The sequence below is a fragment of the Maniola jurtina genome, chromosome 18 (assembly GCF_905333055.1).
Source record: "Maniola jurtina chromosome 18, ilManJurt1.1, whole genome shotgun sequence".
NCBI lineage: Eukaryota > Metazoa > Arthropoda > Insecta > Lepidoptera > Nymphalidae > Maniola > Maniola jurtina.
The window spans coordinates 9,882,542-9,900,105 of record NC_060046.1 but is presented as its reverse complement, the minus strand read 5'-3'; the positions used below and the strand labels follow the sequence as shown (position 1 = coordinate 9,900,105).

At 36.7% G+C, this 17,564-nt stretch overlaps 1 protein-coding gene across 1 annotated transcript in view; it reads left to right on the top strand.

Annotated features, from left to right (window-relative positions):
* The window catches only part of LOC123874673, a 29,178-nt gene extending 13,264 nt beyond the window's left edge, over positions 1 to 15,914 (top strand). The window contains exon 2 of the mRNA XM_045920176.1: positions 14,647 to 15,914. Coding sequence (XP_045776132.1) covers positions 14,650 to 15,639 — 990 coding nt within the window. The 5' untranslated portion in view covers positions 14,647 to 14,649 and the 3' untranslated portion in view covers positions 15,640 to 15,914. The remainder of the gene's footprint in view (positions 1 to 14,646) is intronic.
* Positions 15,915 to 17,564: the final 1,650 nt, after the last annotated feature.

Sequence of the window (17,564 nt, the reverse complement as noted above, 5' to 3'; positions counted from 1 at the left end):
TGGCCGCGGGGTAGAATTACCTTAAGAGCAGCATTACATTAATATCCGAGACGTCTGTCGCCGACGAGCGATATTAGCTGAGACAATGGACGGATTAAGATTTGCTCAGTTATTTGGCGATGAGATTTGAAGCCGGGCTCGAGTCCCTTTTGTTTGCGGTTGGATTTGAGTGGACTGGGTTTAATATGCGTAGATAAAACATTAGAGTTTGGTGGAGCTTTACGATCTAAAAAAATGCCTGGTACTGAGTTAAAACTAAACCTCAATGGACAAATTTTTTTTTAGCAAATATATATAAATTACTAAATGATTCCCACGACTTCGGATATTGGTTTTTAAAAATACCATGGGAATCCTTTGATTCTCCAGGATTATCGGTGTAGTCTGTACCAAACGTCATAATTGGTTAAGCGGCTGGGCTGAAAACTGACAGACAGACATATACTTTCGTATTTATGATATAAAAATATAAGTATGGATTTCTTTACAGGCTTGCATAGTTAATTCATATTAAAATATAAACAACTAGCGACCCGCCCCGGTTTTGCATGGGTGCTGAAATTAGCCTATGTCACTCAGGAAGAATGTAGCTTTCTATCGGTGGAAGAATTTTCAATATCGGTTCAGTAACTCCTACGATTACTTCGTATACAAACTTACAAACTGTATCTCTTTATATATTAGTGTACATAGTGCTTAGTATAAATTGGGCGTAATAATAACAGTTGTTGTATTGAAAACCTGCCAAAATATCAAAAAAAAAAGAATATTAGCCATGCTAATCATGACTAATACTCCCCTTTCCCCTCCAATTAATCGTAAGCCTTGTGCCAGGAAAGGGTACGACAATAGTGCAACGGATGGGGTTTGAACCACCGACCTTTTGGAATTCAGTCCGCTTCTCAACCGTTGAGCTATCGAGGCTCAAAAAAATTACTCTCGAATACTTTACTTTACTTTACTTTTACGTTGGTGAAATCGCATGCTCTGCATATGAAATAGATAAAAATATACCTATAGTTTTGTAATAAAAGGGATGCAGATAGTGATATCCTAAAAGACAACCTCGACATCGAGTCCCGGCGTATCCCGATTCCCGTGACAATAGCGGCGATGAGTGGACCGAGAACTATTGTTTGTCCCGGCGCGGTAGAAAACTAGATAGGTGGGTTTATAGCGGCCTAGCATAGGTATTCTAGACTTGGTAGACTTTAGCATCATTTCACTTTTGGTTTAAATACTCATTTACTGAAATGAATTTGTTAGCTATTCCAACTAACACTGAAGACCCGATAGACAGATCTTCTATTTTTCAGAATCACAGGAAGGAGCAATAAAACTATCTTGTTATTTTCAACGGAGTGAGTCCCAATGGTTGGATATAATTTTTTTTCATATTGGTTATAAAAAGATTCCGACGAATTGAGAACCTCCTCCTTTTATGAAGTCGGTTAAACAGAAGAAAAGAGTGCATGTAGGGGACTTGACATTTTCGTCGGCGTAACGTTTTTCTTGTAGGTAACTCGTAGCCTACATAACATACGTATACCATATGATTAAAACGTGATTTCACGTAAAAAAGAGATTTCAGCTGACTGTGTTACGGTACCCTAAAAGACTACATTTGCATAGTCCTGGTGATTCCCGTATGACAATAGCGGCGCGCGGACTGAAAGCCATTGTTCCTACGCCACGGGATGCAGCGTGGACATCGCTCGCTCCACTATTGAGATCTCCCTAGCAACGCAGAGTCGCACACTAGCCTGAATAGAATCACATTTAATTTAAATCGGAATCTATTTTTGCCACCGATAGACTACAGGCCCATGTTTAAAAATGGGTGGGTCATATGAACCACCAGGTGACGTATACAGGACGATATAAGAGCATAAAATAATAAGTTTCAGCACTATGCCGTCACTTGTAAACTGTCCAACAGAGTGCTGGTGAGAATTGAAAAGTGCAGGTAGAGTGAGTACATTTTGGTCATATATTTTTGTACGGCATTTTTACCATCGATAGATCCATGAAAAATAATAAGAAAGCGCGCAGTGCCGTAAAAAAATGGTGCGCCACAAAGTCAGTAAATGTTTTGATTTTCTGACAATTTCCGGGGTAAATTTGGTCATTTAATTCTGTACGGCACTAGTTTCATACTGTTTCAATACAGCCTCTAATCCATTATTCCGCAACGCCGTACAAAAATCATGCGACAAGGGGAAAAAATTGAGGGTAGCAACCCCCTCTCTTTCCGTGGTCCGGGGGGTGATTTGAAACAACATAAAATTAATTTATTTTGAAAGTGTTTTATGCATAGATAATATTTTTTTACATGCCGTACATTTTCGTTGGTCCAAAGGTTTGTAGGGGATGTGGATATTATATACACACCCGTTCACTTCAGTTAGACGGCATAGTGATTTTATCATATTATCAATTGTTCTCTTCAAAAATATATTAATGCCGTACAGTATCAGATGGCTATAAAGTACTACCCTTAAAATGGTAGCGTCATTTTCATCAGCCTAAAAGATATGGTCTGCATTAAAATGTACGGCATAATTTTTTCCTAATTTATTTATCTTAATACTATTTAAAACAAGGGAAAAGCGTAGAAAATTGCTATATTTTATTAATCTATGAATATTTAAACTTTTGCAATAATTTGAAAAATTTCAGTTTTTGTATTTATCTATAATTTTTTTTAGAACAGTTTCTTTTGAACGGCAATACTATATAACAATAGTATTTTACACTATCATGTTAAAAAAAAAGTTGCCGTACAGAGTCAAATGATTTTACAGCTTTAAAAATTAAGTATACCATGAAATTAAGATAATTATTGATACACATTCAAATGAACACTAATTTTTTTACGGCATTATTTTGAATAGTACTTTTGAGTGCTAGATAATGTTTTGGAACCAAAGCCGTACTTTCTCAAATCACCCCCCGGACCACGGAAAGAGAGGGGGTTGCTACCCTCAATTTTTTCCCCTTGTCGCATGATTTTTGTACGGCGTTGCGGAATAATGGATTAGAGGCTGTATTGAAACAGTATGAAACTAGTGCCGTACAGAATTAAATGACCAAATTTACCCCGGAAATTGTCAGAAAATCAAAACATTTACTGACTTTGTGGCGCACCATTTTTTTACGGCACTGCGCGCTTTCTTATTATTTTTCATGGATCTATCGATGGTAAAAATGCCGTACAAAAATATATGACCAAAATGTACTCACTCTACCTGCACTTTTCAATTCTCACCAGCACTCTGTTGGACAGCTTACAAGTGACGGCATAGTGCTGAAACTTATTATTTTATGCTCTTATATCGTCCTGTATACGTCACCTGGTGGTTCATATGACCCACCCATTTTTAAACATGGGCCTGTAGTCTACGAGACTTTGTAATATTTTGTCACTTCGTTGTCTGTCTGTCAGTCGTGTCTGTCAAGAAACCTATACCTAGGGTACTTCTCGTTGAACATCTCATGAACAAATAATAAGAATTTTTATGTACGTTTTTAGTTTTTAGTTTCTTTGTTTTGTCTTACTTAGTTATTTCATGTTTTGTGTGCAATAAAGTTTTTTATTTATCTATCTTCAACTTTCAACTTTCAAAATTTACTATACCAAGTTTGGTATCATGTGAAAGGGCTTTACCTGTACATTCTAAAAAAAGATTTCAATTTATTTTTATCCATAATAGTTTTTGATTTATCGTAGAAAATTCCTAAAAAAATAGGACTGTAGTACGGATTCCGTACTACAGTCCTATTTTTTAGGAATTTTTTTTTACGGATTGGAACCCTCGGTGCGCGTATCTGACCCGCACTTGGCTGGCTTTTTTTTCTTATTATGAGTGCCAATGAGCCATTCAATTGTACTACGATCTAGCCTAATTTATGACTAATATAGGAGTATAGATAAAGCTCGACATCTCGGTAACTTGTGTTATAGTGAATAGATTCACAATTAAAATAATTAGTAACAATGCTTATTGGTTTAAAAAAAAACTTCTACCTATCTAGGTTAAAATTTCAAGTAAAGTATCAACGAGTCTGGGACAGTATGTGTGAGCCAAAGAACCTTAATCAAACAAGAGCCTTAATTTTGGTCAATGTTTGCTTTTTACCGGATTAGACTGCAGACAGTTAGTTTGGTCTGAATTTGATAATAACGGTGGTAGGATTATATTATGAACTAGATTCGCAAATTAATCTGCGTGGTTTACACAAATTTCAAACTCCTATTTCAATCCTCATGGGTTGACTTTTCAAAAATCTTTTCTTAGCAGATGTGTACGTCATAATTATTAGCTATCTGTTGCCTTTCAGCCCGATAAATCTAGTAGTTGCTGTGCGTTGATAGATCAGTCAGTCAGTCAATCAGTCAGTAATTTTTTCTTTAAATACATATTTAGATTCTGATAAATTGAATGTTTTGTAGAAGCTCTTATTTCCTGTTTTAGAAGGCATAAATGATGTTTAATGCATTCATTAGGTAGGTAGGAATAGGTATTACTATTCTCTATAATAATTCTGCTAATTAATAAAAAACGTACTGTTATCGATCAACTCTCATAATCATATTATTTTACTATAGCAAGGGGTATGTTACGTTACGTCCCAGAGACTACGATCTAGAGTTCGCATACAGTTCTTAGAGTTCTGTGTTTAGATTGGAAGACAGAACTCTGAACGCCAGACCGTTGGCAGTGAAATCAAAGCGTTAATGCCAATACAATGTATTCATATCTCACTGTGGGAATATCGCGTTGCACCACCACTTACGTTACAAGCAAACTCACTCTCTACATTTACATACTTTACACGTATCACGTCGAATGAAAATTAAGTTAATTTACACTTTGTCTTCCACGAAATAGGGTTTAAAGTTGAATAAAAACGTACTAACTGTATTCAAAAGCTTCCGTACACGAGATTTTGCGTCTTACTTTTATTTTTAAGGACGGTTTTTCCGTGAACGTGTCTTTGTTTTTGTTAGTATGGTAATTTGTGTGAGTGACATGCTCGCGACATGAATCTAGTTTCCTACAAGATACAAGTTACAAGATTTTTGTAGCTTAATACTTGAAGATTTAATAAAATCTAGTAGTTTTATTTGCATATTTAAGAACTAAGAGATAATTTAGAGTAAAATGTATACGAAATGATCAGTTGAGAGGTTTTGGCCATCGTTAGTTATTACTCTACTGGCAAAATAAAATCGTGCGGCCAAGCGACTTAGCGTTCCGGTTCGCACTATTAGCATTATTGCAAAATTCAACCATCTCGACCTTTAAATAGACCAAGAATTATTATTACTTCCTATTTCTATGGTCCTTTATTAATAAAATATTTTTGGTAATACAATATCACGTCGGTCGTCGTGTTTCTTCTAATAAAAGCATAGCGTAGGAATAATGATGTTGCTCTACCAGTCGTAGTACCTCCTTGCTACGTGCTTCGTAGACAAGCTACGTAAAGAAAGTGCGTAGGCGCAGCGTAGCGTTGCCGTAGAAATGGCAAAATAATGTAATGGCCATTGACGGACAGTAAATTTTTAACGTTCCGGTATTAATCCGTATTTTCTTGGATTATAGCTAAGAACACTCTCGATCAAGCCACCTTTCAAACAAAAAGCTAAATTAAAATCGGTTCATTAGTTTAGGAGCTACGATGCCACAGATAGATACACAGATAAACAGATACACACGTCAAACTTATAACACCCTTCTTTTTGGGTCGGGGGTTAAAAACTGCCATACAACTTCCAAGTTAGCCCGCTTCCTTCTTAGACTGCATCATCACTTACCACCAGGTGAGATTGCAGTCAAAGGCTAACTTGTATCTGAATAAAAATAAAATTAAATAAAATAATCTCTTAATTATTTTAATGCTGTGTCTCCACTAGCAATGAAACTTGAAGAAATCGACGTCATTGTTCATGTCAATATCAATTTCTGCGAGTTTGTAATACACAAAACTTTATAAAACCATTATAATATTAAATGTAACTTAATGCTTACGTAAATGTTAGGCGTAATATTTTCTTTTCCTCCGCGAATGTATTGCGTTTTGATGGAAGCAGACGACAGTTGCTATTGTGTGGCGATACGATAACGCTTTTATTAGGCTTTGCAGGGAAATAAAATAAAGAGAGCTCCTACATGTACCTGTACATTCCTACCTTTGTACAATATTGCGGCAAATATGATTTTTTTGCGGAAAACTTGAATATTATATTTTTGCTGAAACAAGTCTGTTATCTCCGCGTGTTTGATGTTGTTAACATATATTTATTTAAAACAATATTTTTTTCATAAACTTGGGTCATGCTTGGGTCACATTTGAGCACTATCTCTTTTAATCTTGCGCGTTTAGTATTTTTCATTTGCATTCGTAGCTGAAATTTTTTTAGAATGTGTATTTCTATTGCCGCTTTAACAAACAACAAATATTAAAAATTTCAAAATAAAAAATAAAAAAAATAACGAAAAAGTGTAATTTCTTGTACTATAAGTACTACCTGTGCAAACCTAACTCGCACTTGACCGATTTTTTTCTTTTATTGTATTGTATTGTATTATTTTATTGTATTGAATTGTTAATGGTAAATTAAGTTAGTGGTAAATTATTTGACGATTCAAAAGCACTTGTAAAAGTTTATTTGAATAAAAATCTATTCCATTCTATTCTATTCTAATTTTGTATTCAGGTTAATATTTTCATAGGTAAAGTTTTTGATATAGTTTCATTACAAAAACAGCTTAGTAATTTGTAATACGTACAATATGTACCTATGTAAATATTACATATGTAAAATTTTCTTTCTTTGATGTCAAGTAATAATTAGAAGCACGCAACGTCTTTGATTAAGTAAACGTGTGTATCTTAAGTTTACAGAGAATTACGCGTGTAATTAACAGATTCCAGCGTCGGGAGGAAGGGGAATTAATTAATTCACTGTTGTGTTTCATTTTGATAGAGCAATAATATAATTTGTAAAATCAGAGTGATGATTTGAGTTAAGACATCGGGTCTTCTTTCAAACATGCGGTTTTCAGACGAGGCTTTATTGTATGGTTAATTTGGGGCTTTTAGCTATAACATCCGAGATGGGCAACCAAGCGAGCAAATCTGAACATTTTCAGTACACCCATTGTTGATTTTGATCAACATTCTTTTGATAAGATTTTTGTATTTAAAAATTTACTTAGATTTTTTTGGATTGTAGGTGTTAACAATTTAAAAATTATGAAATCAGTCTTTATTTAATGAAAATCTAAAGATCACATTTGAATGTCAAAAATAATACAGGTATTTCAGTGCAGTAGGGTAACGAATTTCAAAAGCGTTAGATGCCGCAACGAAATTCAGTTTATTAATTTCACAATATCAGGCAGTATTTTCGGGAATGATACGCGATCATTCATTCAAGCATCATTACATTCTTCCGTTGGTTCGCTCGGTCCTCTTTATTTGGTGCCTTTATTATCACGATTTTGATCAGTTTAGGAAATTGCCTACATTTCCATGGTGTATCACATAAATTTATATTAAGGTGACTTTCAGAAACAAGACTTTTGGTTGTAATTTTACCTTGTATTTTCACACACTAATAGATAAGTCCTGACTCAGACGTACCTAGGGAAGCTGAATTTTTTCACAGAGTTGCCTTTATGATGTAGACAAGTGATGAGACTGAATTTTTCGAGAGCGAAATCGTGGGTAGTTGCTAATGTACCTACCTATAATTCTATCGTAGCTTTGTAAAAGTATAGGCATTTAAAGTAGTCAACGAGGAAGGAGATATTTGACAAGTTAGGTATATGGTATGTAAATGCAGTTAAACCTTGAGTTGGGCCTGATGATATTGCTTCATCATTTCGGTGAAGACGGATCATCAAAATCTGAACCTTTCAAGAAAAACTTCCCATTCAAAAAAAAAGTTCGAAATTTTGTTTGAGATGTCCTGTTGATTTACCGAAATCAATTTAATTCCTGCGATTCCTAAGCCTCGTGGAAAATTTACAACGAAGTAAAAAATAGATAACAGATCCATCAAAAGTCCGAAAACAAAAAGTGCAGCACACCGCATTCCGGCTTTCCGGCTGTAATTAACAGCGGGCTCGCTGCTAGCGGTTTTATTTTATTATTTTGCACCGTGACGGATCTCTAAAAAAGGCGCGTTGAGATGGATTGTACGTAAAAATCATTTCCGTGTTGCTCTTGGAATTCAAATGATATATTTTTTTAATATTCGTTTTGTCAGCGTGCAGATTGAAAAATCATTTCGATATCGAATCGATTCCTACCTAGGATAGGATATCAAGATATTAATTTAGGTTTCCTGATATTTTGTAGCACTTATTATTAGGTAAACTATGGTGGTATAATTTACTTAAGTAGATTCATATCTATACTATATATAAAAGCGAAAGATCACTGACGTACATACTTACATACTTACTTACTGATTAAACACGAGATCTCAAAAACTATTGTACGTATAAACGCTTCTTTGTTATAGCAAAATCTTTATTTCTAGCTCTACGTTTTGACCTATATTCGATAGTTATTGCATAAATTGAATGTTTTACTAGCGTATCCATATTTTACCCGAGAAAAATTATTGCTACTCATACAAAAGCCATTAATACTTATTTATACCTATCTAAACACCAGTAGGCATAAATCATATCTTTTCAAGCGACCGTCTCAGACTAGAGTACACTCAGTCGGATAATCGGGTACGTTTTAAAGCTGTCACCGGCTTAGCGCCACCCCTAGCCCCCTTTCCCCCCTCCCGGGCCTCCTCGCGGCACTTCACGTGCGTTTTGACGCGATTATCATACCCCGTCGTATCTACGTACTGCGCGCAATATTGTTTGCATTGTTACTGATGTAGAACGAAAGAGAAATGGATGTGACTATTATAAATGGGCTGTTAAAAAAGATTCCGACGATTTGAGAACCTCCTCCTTTTTTGAAGACGGTTAAAAATATCAATGAGGTCTAGCAAAATCTTTATTTCAAGGGATGGAGTCTTCGGAAAAGTAAAATAGCTTTCTGGCGTGATATATTAGGTATGCGTTTTAAGAAGAAAGTATAACTAGTACAAATATTTTAATTTTTTTCATTTATGTTTCAGAATGTTATGTAAATGATAAAAAAGCGTGGATTTGACCTGCGATTCGCTCCAGCAATGCGCAGGACTTCAATTGCTTTTATACATGGCATAATATTGTATATCAAATCTTTGAAAAGAGCAACCGCCGAGTTTCTTGCTGGTTCTTCTCGGTAGGAAAGGCATTCCGAACCAGTGGTAGATGCTTTTGACGATTTGAAAGAACTTGTAAAAGTCTAATTGAATAAAAACATTTTGAATTTGAATTTGAATCGGGTACCTACGTTTAAGTTTTCATGGGCTTAACCCTCATACCTGTGCCTCATACCCAAAACCTTACCTAAACTAAAGTGATGGATCTAATGGCAGCCCCATCAAACCACAAAGATCTTTGTTAATACAAAGGCTCATATACAGAGCGTACAGCGTACTTTAATGGAGCTCAGACTTTACTTGGAACTAGAAGAATTTAACAATAATACATAAGTATATGACAATTGACAGCACTGCTTCTGCACTTTTGGCGATTCTGATTGTGTGATATGCCGTATTTTAATAACACAACTATGCCTTGAGTTAAAAGTAGTAATGAATTTTAATAAAAATATTAGTTAAAAATTAGAACAATGTTATAAAAAAATATTACTAAATGTCACAAATACGTGAAAGCAAATAATACAATGAATTTAAATTTTTTTGATAAGTACTAAGCATTAGTTAAAATTAAAAAAAAAATATGAATTCTCACAAATGGCAAATAGTGTCAGGTAGTATAAAATTAGCAGAAGTGAACCGTCATACGTCATACCGTGCTTTTAAAATCAATGGTCATACCCGGTCATACCACATCCAAATTCGCGAGTGCTCCGCTTCACACATCCGCGCGATCTCTTTACCACCCCACTACGGTGAGGTTTTTGAATTTGCTTCCTTTGTGGCGGTTTTAATATGGAAATTAACGTTCGCTGCCAACGCCGTGCGCCGCACACCTCGCCAATCCTATTATTTACACCTACAGAGATAATACCTCACCTAAATTGTATAGAATGGCAAATGAGCGAGAAAAAGTTATATTAATTGCCGTCTCTTCTCATGGAAACTGCTTTCTAAGGTAATATGTTCACTTCTTTATATCCCTTCATTGCTGAGGGTCGTGACTCCTTTCCATTGATCACATAATGGCAGGAGTTCTCTTGGGATAATAATATGTTCACTACAAACAGAAAATTTGATGTCTGGTAAGCGACTGTAAAGTAGGCCTAAGTAATTTAAAAATATTTTTATTATTTCTCAACAATCAACATAGTGGTTTTCACATAATACGCGGTAGCTAAGTCAAGGTATAAGCTATCTCCATTCCAAACAGACAAATCCGCCCAGTAGTTTTTGCGTGAAAGAGTAACAAACGTACAGACATAAAATACTTTCACCTATATAAATTAGTGTGATTAGTAGATACTAGATAGTACTAATAGGGGTACCTACTAGTAGTTTACGAAACTGTATAAAAAAATTACGGCTTAATCCATCTAAATCACTGATTAAATACCGGGAATACCTATGTCAGGAGTTAGGATGGAGATTATTTTTTTTAAATCTCTTCAGTCGAGTCGCCCAGTATACCCCCCCAGGGGAGGCGGTAACGCCATGTTTGCCCACCGTCGCGTACGTAAGATCCGTCCCGGTTCCCGCTTCCCGCTTCACGCTCGTATCAACTGTTTGAATAGAGATACGCCACTCTGAATTTATTGTGAACACGACCAGAGCCGTAGCTAGAGATTGACTTCAAGTTCGGGGCTCCAATTCGATAAAAGATAATAATTGCAAGATGCTAATAAAAATATATTCTGACTCTACTCAATGAGTAACAATGATACTTCACATGCAAGGGTAAGAAAAAAAATCCGGTTAGTTTTTTTGTTGAATGGGAACCTCCCTAAAAAATAATTTAATTGAATTTCTAATTCAATATAATTGGTTTAGGGTCGACGTACCAATTACCAAAATTTCAGGTTTGTGATTCATTTCGTCTACGAGCTAAAGACCTGTGACATGGGGAGAGACAGACAGACGGATAGACAGATAGCAGAGTGACATTATTAGGGCTCCGTTTTATCCTTTGGGCATGGAAACCTAACAATTCAAACAACATGCGAGTATTTTATTCGGGGGCAAAAATTCAAATCCTGCCCTGGCACACCCCCTCCCCGGCCATTGTGGAATAAATCCGATGTATCGCTTTCATCGCGGCTCGTTCAACGATATGGTAATGTGACATTTAATTCCAATCATCAGGGATCCTTTATTAATATACTCGTTCATAATAATATAGCTAGCTAGTATAGCTATGTAGGTATAAGGTCTTTTGTTACAGTTTCAATTATGCGACGGAATCTGTTGGTTTTGAGACGAGATATCTATCATCGTTTCATGACGGACAAAATATCTTTGTTCTGAGATAGGTAGGTAAGTAGATACAATTATTACCTAAGCTTAAGAATGATAACATAATTAATTTAAAAGGAGAATATGATTTTTTTTTTAGAAAGAATATTAGCCATGCTGGTAATCATGACTAATACTCCCCTTTCCCCTCCAATTAAGCGTAAAGCTTGTGCCAGGAGTGGGTACGACAATAGTGCAACGGGTGGGTCCGCTCCTCAACCGTTGAGCTATCGAGGCTCAACGGTTGAGGAGTATTTTCACTTGATATCAACGTACCTACCTACTACGTACTAAAAGCTAAAAAACTCCTGCACTGAGTCCAAAAACTCGAGGTACCTACCTACGTAGTTCTCTCTATAATGAAGATCTCAATAAGAAAGGATTTACAGAAATTCTATCCGAGTGAAACCGGGGTGGAGCAGATTGTCTTATTATACAACTAGACGATGTCTGCGACTTCATCCGATTAGGTTCTTTAAAATCCCATGGGAACCCTTTGCTTTTCCGGGATACAAAGTTGCCGGTCAATTTCCGGGACGCGAGCTACCTATGTACCTTTTATATAAATCAGTAAAACAGATAGACCTTTAAGAATCCCGTGGGAACTCTTCGATTTTTTCGGGACAAACGTCGTAATTTATGTCCGTCCCCGGGATGTAAGCTAACTCTGTACCTCAAAATATGTTAAACTCCGTAAAAGCTGTGAAAAATTCAAAATTCAAAATATTTTTATTAAATTAGACTTTTACAAGTTCTTTTGAATCGTCAAAGCTAGCATAGGTACAGGCACATTATCGCATTTATAATAAGTAGTGTAGATAACTAGCAGTGACTAACCGACTCGCCCTGGCTTTGCACGGGTGAGCTTACCTATGTGCTTTACTATTAACAACGGTGGAAGTTTCTCACTAGAACAGATTGAACCGAATTATAAATAATGGTTTTTGAAGAAGTCCCTGAGAAGCGGTTATAGTCCCGTGTATAAGGAATCCAATTAGGGAAGTCCAGGGTACGATCCTCGGCACGCACCTCTTACTTCTTGGAGTTAGATTCGTTTTAAGCAACTAAGGAAATATGACTTGCTGTAACGGTGAAGGAAAACATCGTGAGGAAACCCATGCTTGGAAAGTGTCCATAATGTTCTCAAAGGTGTGTCAAGTTTACCGATCCGCACTTGTTTAGCGTGGACTGTGGCCTAAACACTTAAGTATTCTAAGAGGAGGGTCTCTTCGGTGGATCTGATCAGTAGTGATGATGATGATAATGAATGATCATATTTGATACAACAGCATAATAATCAACAAGTGTAAATTAAAAATTTTCAACACCCCCGACAAATCATTTCCAAATAAATAATTATGTATATCTAGGCAACGTCCATCTTGACAGCTTGACATTTGTCAATTGACACTTGAATATTATGAATCTAAGGGTTATCTAACCTTCTTTTCTACAAGAAAACTAGAAAATAGCTGATAACTTTTAAACGGCTGAACCAATTTTTTTGGATTATAGCTAAGAACACTCTCGATCAAGCCACCTTTCAAACAAAAAAAAGTAAATTAAAATCGGTTCATTCGTTTAGGCGTTACGATGCCACAGACAGATACACAGATACACAGACACACAGATACACATATACACACGTCAAACTTATAACACCCCTCTTTTTGGGTCGGGGGTTAAAAACCAGTGTAATAATAATTCACGGAGTTTACCTTTAGAATTCTGAGTTCCAATCCAAACCCCACAAAAATTAAGAGCGGAATTTTCGATACAGGAAATGCAAAAGAGAAACAAATCCGAAGCTATTAGAATGCGGATGTAGGTAGTGGGCGCCCATCATTCGAATATTGGCAATAAAACTGCGCTGAGCTGAAAAATCGATGTCGACAGACGAACCGACAAGTACACGGGAGTCATAATAGATGTTTTTCAGGCGTGCACAAAAAATTGAGGTCGTAATTGAACGCGTAAAAATGTAGGTAAACTTTGCTTTTTTTTAGAGTTGGTTCCGTCTATCTGTCAGCGGGCTGTATTGTAGGTATCTACCTGTCTCATGAGCCGTAATACGCAGAGTTGAATTTTTTACAGAATGTGCATTTCTTACGAATTCTGCGAAACCTCCCACAAAACCTTAAATACCTTGAGCAACTTAGAAATAATGCCAAATTAACCCAGCCGGGGTTTGATTCAATGTGGTGGCTGCACTGGCAACTGGCTAGAAGATTTGCCGTTTGCCGAACTTTCGTCAAACTCACTACCCATTCAGTGGTCAAACTCGCCCAAACTCGAAACATTCGCGCAGTGGAGCCACAAGTAGGTAATAATATGTAGATCTAATAGATGCACATCTTACATTTCTGATTTTTTTTTTGTAAAGAATACTAGCCATGCTAATCATGACTAATACTCCCCTTTCCCCTCCAATTAAGCGTAAAGCTTGTGCCAGGAGTGGGTACGACAATAGTGCAACGGGTGGGATATGAACCGCCGACCTTTCGGAATTCAGTCTGCTCCTCAACCGTTGAGCTAACGAGGCTCTGTGTGTTTCAAGTTTCTGATTTAGACACCAAATCGAGTCTAAACTTAATCTAAGTAAATAGATATATACCTACGTATAACATAATATTATAAAGTTATAGCGTTGAATCCATTTGTAGCCCTCGTGGAATATTGAAAGTGCATTGTTCGTGATAGGGGTGCGAATCGAGATAATCTCCGGCTGAAGTGTCGCTCCGCACTCCTCAGTCCTCTCGACACATATAGAATAACGAGTACATCATATAGATATTATTATTTACATAAAGTTACGTATATTTATAGCCATTTTAACAAAAGGTCATCTTTTGTCTTTTGTATAAGTAGGTAGGTAAAGTAGAAGTATATTAAGAAGGTATAGTTAAATAATCTTTCGACATTTATTTAAAAAAAAATATTTACCCAACGGATATATTATTCCACAAAAAAACTAACAAAATTATATGTCCTAAGTAATATTACAGCGATTCATGTTTTAGTTAGTAGGTATATAAGTTTTGTTATACCTAATATATTGTTCACAGGGTATGGGTTCAGTTCAAGATGAGAAGCCCGTGGAGCCAGCCACCAAACCACACGTCCGCGAACTGCGGAATACCGAGCTCGTCTCCAGACTACTGGCCGCGACACCGCCCTACCTCTACGGTGCTCTACCGCTCCAGCCACACGCGTTCTTCTTCAGCGAGATGCTGAGGTCATTCGTCAACGCTCGCCACGGCTGCAGGCCTCCCCACTACCATCGCCGCTTCAAGCGCCGCTCGCACAAATACTTTGCAGAAAACGAAGAGTGGAGACGGGATTGGCCGAAGCAAGAGGAAAAGAAAGAACCAGAAGTACGCCCCGAAGTTCCTCTAGAACTTACAGTCGAAAAACCTAGAGCGGGCGAACAATCCCCGAGTCCGACGCTGTCACCAAAACCTGAGCCACCCAAACCAAGCAGTCCCGGCCCACCTGGTCGCCAATCTACCTTTGTGGATGTCGGAACAGAGGAGCTCCCTAAACCGTCACCTTGCGTTGGAAGGAATTCTGTCGAACCTAACACGGTACCTTCTTCAAACTTGATCTTACCCCCACCGCCTCCAATGTGGTATCCGCCGCTTTACAACCCGCAATTTGGAGTCGACCCATTGAATTTCTTCATTGATCTACGCGTATCTGGACACATCTATGACAGGAAGAGAGCTGAGGCTATGGACGTGAACATAAACCAGGAAGGGAGATTAGATGAATTGAATTTGGAGAAACGACTCGGTAAAGATCTAGGACAGAAACCTCGACACTTGTCAGCGTTCGCGGTACCAGTTCGATCGAACCACACTCAAACAGAAGGGCCGGAGAAATACTTCGAGCGGAGTAACAGGTTTTTGGGAAAGCCCAACGGTACGTCGTACATAATGAGGAATTTGAAGTGCGTGTATGAAAATCTGCACTCTCAGGAACGTAAGGACGAATCGAAAGAACAAAACGAGGACACGAAGGGCGAATCTTCAGACATAGACGATGATATTATGGATTAAAAGAGAATTAAGGCATTTGTATTTTGATTTTAAAATGTGAAAGATCTTTGAAGGAATACGCGGTATACTTGTAAATGTAGAAGCCATAGGTAGAAGCTATATAAAATTAGCTTTCGGCCGACTGGTTCTAATTGCACTTACCGCTTCAAATGAAGCTTGTTGTACAGAAAATCTTATTCAATCGATTTCTAGACTCCAAATCTCTAATTTATACTTGCCTAAGCTTTGAGCTCTATATTGATATTTGCTTATTTATAATCATAAGTAATCGTTAGATCTTGTTTAGAAAACTGGATTGTACATACCTACCTATTATTTGTTACTAGTATTGTTTACATGGGTCTACTACTCTCATTATTACTAAAAATCTTGTTTAATGTAGTGATATTAAGCCGTGATAAAGATTGTCTACTTCCTTAGTTAGGTATTTAATCTTTCAGAAGAGGTACCTACCTACGCTACGTCTACTTAGTAAAAATAAAATGTTGTACTTACTATACTTAACTTCTATTACTTTTTTGACTCTTTCTTTCTTAACTTCTTATTTCATGATGTAGATAAAGCTTATAGCTAAGTATATAGTTCGCGATAGGTCGACATGGCAATTGGGGTGAGGACATCCCGCACAACCGTACGGCCCCCGCGCTAACCCAGTACGGGATAGCGCGGGTGACCATAGAGTAAAGTAATCTACGGGTGACGGGCGGATGTGCGGGGCATCCCGCCTGCCTCATGACCCCGATTACTATGTCGATCTAGATTCTAGATGATGTAGTCATGTAGTTAGATCATCTTGTAGTCAATATTTTTAATCTTTAGCCTAAGTATTCTTAATCGTACATAATAAATTAGTTAGTCAGTTTTGAACGATCTTTTCATAATATCTAGTTATACTTACCTACATCTATCTAGTCGTTATTTTAGAATTTAATCCACAATCTCCTTATTACATCTATAGTTAGGTAGGTAGTATGTAGGTAGTTAAAGATTGATGTGGTAATATAATTTATTATATTAAAAATGTATTAAATTTAATTTGTTACTTTCAATTTGTAAATAAAGATTTAACTACTTTGTTTTGTTTTATTACTAAACTACCAGAAGCACAGGGACTGTAACTACAGCTGACCGCGTCGCTTCAATTTTGAAAGTGTAACTCTCATGCTCTCAAAATACCCTAAACCGTACTAATAACTCGTTTCCACGTCATTTCACCCTAAAATAGGGCGAAGTCGCTAAGAGTGGAAACACTGCTTTCTGACGAATGTCAACACAATTGTTGCCATTCTCGAAAGCTACCAGATTAGTAGAAAAGAAAAGTTGGCAGCTGAATTTTCTCAATATCTACGTGATAGAAAGACACGTTATGGCGTCGCTTTCATAGTCATAATAATATTATGGTCGCTCTAGATATGCTATTTTTATGTGATGTGACTCCTTATAACTGCAATATTGGTTTGTTGCAAAAATGTTAAATAACTAGCCGGTGATACGTCGTGCTTGTTACTCGCACAAAAGTATGCCAGTTACACAAAGTACTTTTTACATGTTACAAGCAAAATTGAGCTACTTGCATGTGTATCGAGATTCTGCCAGTAGCCTCGTGCCTGTACAAGGTATACCAGTAGATCGCAACTAAACTAACCGTTTTAAATAATCGATTTTATTTACCTTACTAAAAAAGTACGTCAAATTACATCAAACATTTATGACGTTACATTTGTGTATTTCTTTTCATGCAAACCCCTGACTTACCGTTTTGACGATTGATAAAATCATCATTATTGCAGGTTTTTGGCTTTTTATATCATACAAGCTAAAAATCATAATTTATTATTTTTCTACTCGTGACTTAAGCAAGTTTATCTTTTATTTACTTAGATAAGGTTCCTGCTTAAATCACACGTATCGTAATCATCGATGAT